Source organism: Carassius auratus, chromosome 22 (assembly GCF_003368295.1).
Source record: "Carassius auratus strain Wakin chromosome 22, ASM336829v1, whole genome shotgun sequence".
Classification (NCBI taxonomy): domain Eukaryota; kingdom Metazoa; phylum Chordata; class Actinopteri; order Cypriniformes; family Cyprinidae; genus Carassius; species Carassius auratus.
In genome coordinates this window covers 28,894,173-28,901,495 of record NC_039264.1, presented here as the reverse complement: position 1 = coordinate 28,901,495, position 7,323 = coordinate 28,894,173, and the positions used below count along the sequence as shown (strand labels likewise).

At 33.6% G+C, this 7,323-nt stretch overlaps 1 protein-coding gene across 1 annotated transcript in view; it reads left to right on the top strand.

Annotated features, from left to right (window-relative positions):
- The first annotated feature begins 6,052 nt into the window (after positions 1–6,052).
- The window catches only part of LOC113040566 (zinc finger protein 879-like), a 2,149-nt gene continuing 878 nt past the window's right edge, over positions 6,053–7,323 (top strand). The window contains exon 1 of the mRNA XM_026198870.1: positions 6,053–6,065. Coding sequence (XP_026054655.1) covers positions 6,053–6,065 — 13 coding nt within the window. The remainder of the gene's footprint in view (positions 6,066–7,323) is intronic.

The window sequence follows — 7,323 nt, the reverse complement described above, 5'->3', positions numbered from 1 at the left end:
AAATGGCAAAATTTATCAATTCTGTATCTCATTATTTGTGCATCACATTGAGGTAAATGTGTACAGTTTACAGTAAGGTATATAAAACCAGTAAAGGGGCAGTGTAACACATAAAAGGTAATTAGATAAACAACTATCAAGACCACAGCTAAGACAATAAGTAAAATATTAAATAGAAAAACAGTTATTTAATTTATACATTTAGTGCACTTCACTCAAAAAAATTACTCTTTAAATTACTTAAGTCAATAATGGACAGTGGTTCCACACAACCAAATTGTGTTTTGATAACATTAATGGAATTTTTTGAATCTATACAAACTCCTTGTGTTGTGACAACACAACTGAATGAGGTAGAATCTATGTGAAATAGTAATGTCCAACCAACTCAATTTATTCACTTTGCTTCAACGTAAACTGGTTAAGTTAACTCAACATGTTTTGGTTTATTACAATCTAGCCAAATTTGTTTCACTCTATCAACATAAGGAGGTTTGTTTCAAATTACTCATTTCAATTATGGACAGTGGTTCCACACAATTAGTTCTAGTTACTTTAACACAATATTTTCTATTTAAAGTTACTCCCTTCAACAAAGCATTTTTTGTATGTTTTGTCTTGTAATGAGACAAAAGACAAGATGTCACAAATGATCAAAGTGTATTTGTTAAACAAGCAATAAATAATTACACACAGTAAAATACAGTCTTCAATGATGCAGCTTCAAATAGATTCCCACGAGTCTTCTGGATGACCTCCTGATTGCTGGCAACCTCTGTATCCTAGAAGTATTTAAAAGCATAGAGAACTCAAATTCTTGTGTATTAACTTTAACAAATAATTTATTAACCTTGAACTCACCATATACTCCATACTGCTAGGGTCTTCACTGGATACTTCAATTTCATTAGTCTGAAGATGAAAACAACAAAATTTAGCCTTTGTTTTTTTTCTCTAAAATTACATGAAAAAAAAGTCAGTCATTCATCTTCTTATGGGAAATACAGGCAAGCAGTCAAGATGGGATTCTCACAAACATTACAGTGGGAAATGGTACACACATCTGGAGCCTGTACGGTAAGCAACAAAACTGGAATGTTCCCAGACCCAGAAACATAGTAAGGACATCAGTAAAACAGTCATGCGACACCAGTGGTTCAACCATAATTTTACAAAGTAAACAAAAATACTTTTTTGTGCAAACAAAACCAAAACAGCGACTTTATTCAACAATTCTTCTCCAAATCGCATCTTCCACCATTATCAACAGCACGTAAATAAATCATGCGCATGGTGCTGCTGACCTAGAACACGCATGCGCTGAGCCTTGATTACACGCAGAGGAAAGCAATGTTCATGCCTCTTGTTACTCTCCATAATGGCAGAATATGTGATTTGGAGAAGAGTTGTTGAATAAAGTCGATATTTTTGTTTTCTTTGCACAAAATGTATTCTTGTACCTTTGTAAAATTGTGGTTGAAGCATTGATGCCACATGGACTGTTTTACTGATGTCCTTACTATGACTCTGGAAACATTTCAGTTGCATTGCAGCCTTTATGGAGGTTCAGAAATCTCTCGCATTTTCATAAAAATATTAGGGATGCACCAATTGACCGGCCATAAATTGGAAACCAGACGGTTTTTGCTTTAAATACGCGATTGGTAATCGGCCGGTCTTTGGAATTTTTTTCAGCCGATTTTTCCGGAAGTGCGCCCGCGTGCTCCGACTACATTACTTCTGTGTGAAAGCAAACACATCCCGGGATTGATTCCAGCATTGAACTCGGGTCGGGGACGTAGTAACATTGCTGGGTTCAATCCCGGGACAAGCGCTGTGTGAACAAAAGCCAGATCTAATGCCGTGTCGTAGTGATGACGCACCTTATCGTGCGACTCTTTTAGCGGCTGTTTTGAAGGAAGATCAACGTTCACTGAAAAAAAAAAGATCGAGATCGTTCGGCAGATTCAGTGAAAGTATTACCTGCCTAATGTTTTCGACTCGTACATTACACGTCACGCCCTGATGTCACGTGTCGTTACGGGACCTGTATTTGCCGGAATCGCAGTGTGAAAGGGGCTTTATTGAGCTTTTCCTCATTATTGGACTGTAGACTGTGGACTGTCCTTCCTTCTTGTTTGTTGCTTAAAGATAAAAAAAAAAAATCGTCCAGTTTGCTTGTAAAAGAAATCGGTATCGGCCATGAAAAATCATGATCGGGGCATCCTTAAAAAATATCATAATTTGTGCTCTGAAGATGAATGATGGTCTTACGGGTTTGAAACGACATGAGGGTGAGTAATGACATGTTTATTTTTGGGTGATCTAGCCATTTAAACACACCTGAACCAGCTAATCAAGGTTCTTGGGAATTTTAAAACAAAAAGGTCTTACCTGAAGTTCCAGTCAGGTGTGTTAGAGCTGAACCCCACAGAACACTGGCTTTCCTAGAGCAGGTCTGGACTCCCCTGCCTTGCATCAAAATAAATCTATCAGTTTATAGATATACCACATATTTTGTATTTATTGTATTAATAAACCTTATCTTATCTGTCTTTTTTTGTCAATTTCCAGTAACCAGTGAGAGAATAATGTTTTAATACAAGGTTGCGTTGAGTGCAGTTGTTCTAACCTGTGTAGTGGGCACCAAGAGGGTTTCAGTATTTGTCCAAGGTCTCTTCTTCAGTATGAAAACATCTTCGTAAGTTTTGTAGTGCGGATCCAGTTTGGCAAAGATTGTTGATTCTAATGGGCCTATGGTAATTCTGGATGTCTCAAATTCTGCACAAACCTGTACACATGAAGTGCAATGTGTTAAAAAAAAAAAAAAAAAAAAAATTGAACAGCAAAAACCAATTCAATGATAAAAATATTAAATGATTTATTTGTGTGAGTGATGACTAGTGTCATGTTTACCATTCCTAAAGGAGGACCTGATTACATATCTGGAGCATATGTATAATGTGAACAGCTCAGAGTAGTGTCCAGTTTAAAGTCATTGTATGACCACACCGCCATGTTCATAAACAAAGCTTCAAATACTTTCACTGTGCTGAGCCAGGGCTCTCAAAACTCGGTCAACATCTCATGGTTAGACATTTATTGATTATTTATCTTTTTAAATTAGTTAAAATATACATATTATAACAAATAAAGGTAATTACTTCCACTTTTGAAAGTCATTATGTATTACTAATACAATTAATTTAAACAAATATATTTGGCACACAAAATGAGATAAGAGAGAAACTCCTATTCGCCATTTGACTAGCTATAGGAGGAAGTAGCTGAATGACAAATCATTCTGTCTCTTAACAATTTCTTATTGTAAGCCATATGCATAATATAAAGTAAAGGTAAGTGATAGGACGTTTTATTTTTGGATAAACATTTTATTAATAAATACAATCTCTCTTAAAATACCTTATTGGGTTATGATAATCAAAACAGTTTGGTTTGATCTAGCGCAGAACTAAGACTTTAATGAAATATTTCCCCCACTTATAAAATGATTTTATTATTAGCTAGCTCCATACCGGAGAGCTGCTTTATAAAAGGAAATCAAGTTATAATTCTAGCGACACTGACTCTGTATTTTCATGTTTAATATTGAAAAGCTATCGATTGCATAAAGGACTGTTATATAAATAAACGTGACTGGACTTTTCTTTACTGGAGTGCCTGGAGAACCTCAGAGTTCGTGCAAACATCCATATCTCTGTGTTCTTAAGAGCTTTTACATCGCGGTCAGTTTTTGTTGTGTTTATGCAGTTATTGAGAGAAAGGCGTGCAGTATATATTTACATATTCATCCAAGGTTCGGATCGGGTCGGTTTGCCTCAAACTGAAGTGCTATCTTCTTCTTTTTAATTGAATCAGGAGAGTGTATTACAATCTTGTGCTACAGCGCCACACTGGTCAAACTGCATTATTGCAGGCTTTCAAATCAGGCAGATACGAGATCAAACCACTAACGTTACTCAAAAACATTTGCTGACAATTTTATTTTTATCGTCGACGTTGTCGATAATGTCGAGTAATTGTTTCAGCCCTAGTGTATATATATATACTAAAGTAAATACATTACAGAGAGTCGTGCGCTTTCACATCTCCCAACGCTTCAAAATCATCTATTAACGGTGCAATAAACCGATTACACAATACTAGACTGCAAAACAAAAGCACCTCAAAACAGAAACTCTAAGAGAAATTAAAGACTTTGACTTAACACAATAAAAACTTTAGATTTTCTTACCTGACTGATACCTCTTGCTCCCCTCCACACCGTCATCAAATGCGTTGGAAATCGTAACTTCCGTTTTTTTTTTAATCACGAAATTAAACCCTTTACGTTACTTTAACGATTGATAATTAAGTAAAATTTAAAATTAAACATTTTAAGTTGATTAAACACAATACAATTGTGTTTTGGCGGAAAACTAAATATATTTGTGTTGTTTTAACAAAACATATATGTGTAAAACGAACAGTGCCACAAATCCATTTTTTTTGAGTGTGTGACCTTGTATTATTCTGAATTAGTCTGTCCTAAGCACCCACAAGAAGTGACATAACAAAAATTTAAAACATTTACATTTGCAACAGTGAATAAAGTTAATCTTCAAGACCAGCAGTTTCTTCTGGGGTTAGTGATACCTTTATGTTATCTAATTTACAAATGATTTGAATATTGATATTTTGTGTCAGAAACTTAATGAATGCTATTAAAAACCGTAGAATTAAAAAATAATACACAAATCTGTATAATAAGTCAAGTTAATGATCCCAAATTTGACTTTCTTTAAGCCCTACGTTAAGCATAGTTTAAAAAATACTACATTTTGTATTCTCTCTAATATAAACAGTAATTAATTTCTATCATTCTGCTGCTCTAACTGAAAAAGAATGACTATGTTCAATGCAGCAGTAAGTTTTTTTTTTTGTCTTAGCATAAGTATAAAGAACTGTATCCAAACCTGGACCTCTGGACAAACTGTAGGCAGATCATTAATGTATAAACTGAACAAAATTGGTCCAAGAACCGACCCCTGTGGGACTCCAATATTACAGTCAAGAAATGGTAAGCATGCATCATTCATTCTTGTACATTATTTTCTTCCATTTAAGTATGTAAGTACTCAATCCATGTTAATTTATTAGTAGAAAAATTAAACCTTAATAATTTAGATAAAAAACATTGAATAATGGTATAAAATACCTTTTAAAATCAAGGAAGATAGGTCCAACAACACATCCCCCTGGATATAATTTGTTCAATGAAAAAAAAAAAAAAAAACAGTTCGCTGTCTCCATAGAGTGGTGTGTGTGCCCTAAATCCAAACTTCATAGGATGTAATGGAAAATGACCAAGATATAAATACTGTACTTACTAATTGAGAATGACCATTTCAGTGACTTTAGAAACAACTCATAGAATACTGATAGGTCTATAATTAGTTACATAAGCAGGATCACCAGTCTTATACAGTACGCCTGGTGAGAAGCATTTTATATATATATATATATATATATATATTTTTTTTTACATTTAAATTCATGGTTGATTTTTGTTTTGTCCTTCTAATGTTTGTTTTCTGTACATCCGTGTGTATGATTGTTTCAAGTTTTGGAGCCAAAAATTAAAGGATGAATCTGTGAGGAAAATTAATTAGACATGCTGATAAGATTTCAATGTTATTTAGCTTTCTTTCTTTTCATTAATGTTTGTCAATAAAAAAGTTTCAGTTGCTTTACTTTTTTATATTATTTTATACATTTGAAAAGGACTACAAACATAAACTGTAAAGATAAGTGTGTCAGACATGTCAGTGTGGGGAGTATGTTTATTTATTTATTAATTTTTTCAGAAGGGCTCTGTAATGCTAATGGAAAGCACTCAGAATAAAATACCTAGAATAAAGTGAGCTGATCTGCTGCTGATCCTGAATGTCTTGTTTAATGAGTGTTTATAGTCTGAGACTCATCAATATTATCAGCTGATCAAAATCCTCTTTATTTCATGATAATAGATCCTGTTTTCACCTCATTCATTATGGAGATCGCCTGTAAACTGCAAGTAAAAGTTCATTTCATTCTTCTCATCAGACTGAAACTATGCAGTTAGCCTACTATTATGATGTCTTCATAACAACATTTCTTATGTTTAATATAAACCAACACAAAAGGAAAAACAAATAAACAAAAATTCTAACTCAAATTAAAGGAATTATGGAAACACTGATTTTTTTGTTTACATAACTGTACTTCTATTTATTCTTGTTTTACTTGTTTTCTTAACATTTTAATATTTGTAAATATTAAATGTTAAGATCTTAGAGACAAAACAGAAATGCATGTGTACATTTGTGTAAAAATTCAGATACTTTAGTATAAATACCAGATAAACATAAATGCTTAATATGTGAATTAGTAGAACAACAAACTCACAAACTGGCAGATCTGCTCCTCCATCAGTGAAATGTATCATGGGATTTTTTCAGTGAAGCCCCTCCCACAACAGTATCGCCTTTAGTGAAGCCCCTCCCACAACAAGCACACCTTCAGTGAAGCCCCTCCCACAACAAACACACCTTCAGTGAAGCTCCTCCCACTGCAGTTCATCAATAAATGCTGGAATATTCCCATCAGTCTACAAGTGAAGACGAGTATCAAAGCATCATGAAGAAGAGAAATCTGCAGAGACAGAGTTTATTGAAGAACAGAGAGAACATGAGAGATCCAGAACCCTGCAGAATCAAACACACTGAAGAACAAACAGGTTGGTGTTTATGCTTGATACTTTATTAATGAGACTGGAAAACAATTAAAGTTATCAGCAGATCAACAGATTTAGTGTTTATAGCATAGAAATACTCTAGGAGTTGTAAAAAAAAATAGAAAACAATCCAATAAATAATATAGGGGAGTCTTTCTATCTCCAGGGTACAAAAGAGGGACTGAAACTGGAATGTTCAAATGACATTGATTCCTGGGTGTTGCCATAAAAAAAAAAAAAGCTTTCATTTTAAAAAAGAAGAAATTGAATGAAAATGATGCTGTAACAGTAGTCAGTGAAAAATACTGGTCAGTTATTTAGTTTAAAATATTTATTAACCGCAAAGTAAGTTTTGATTACAGTATATTGATGCTAATATTATGTGTATAATATAGTGTTATAATTGTGGAGTCGATCAAGCATCGAAAAGTTCTCAGAAACATTTGATTAGTGTGTATTTTGTAATATAGATTATTGTATCTTATTTTGTAAAATTGTAACAAGATTATTATAATTTGGTGCAGCTGTTGTCTACTTTCACTTCACAT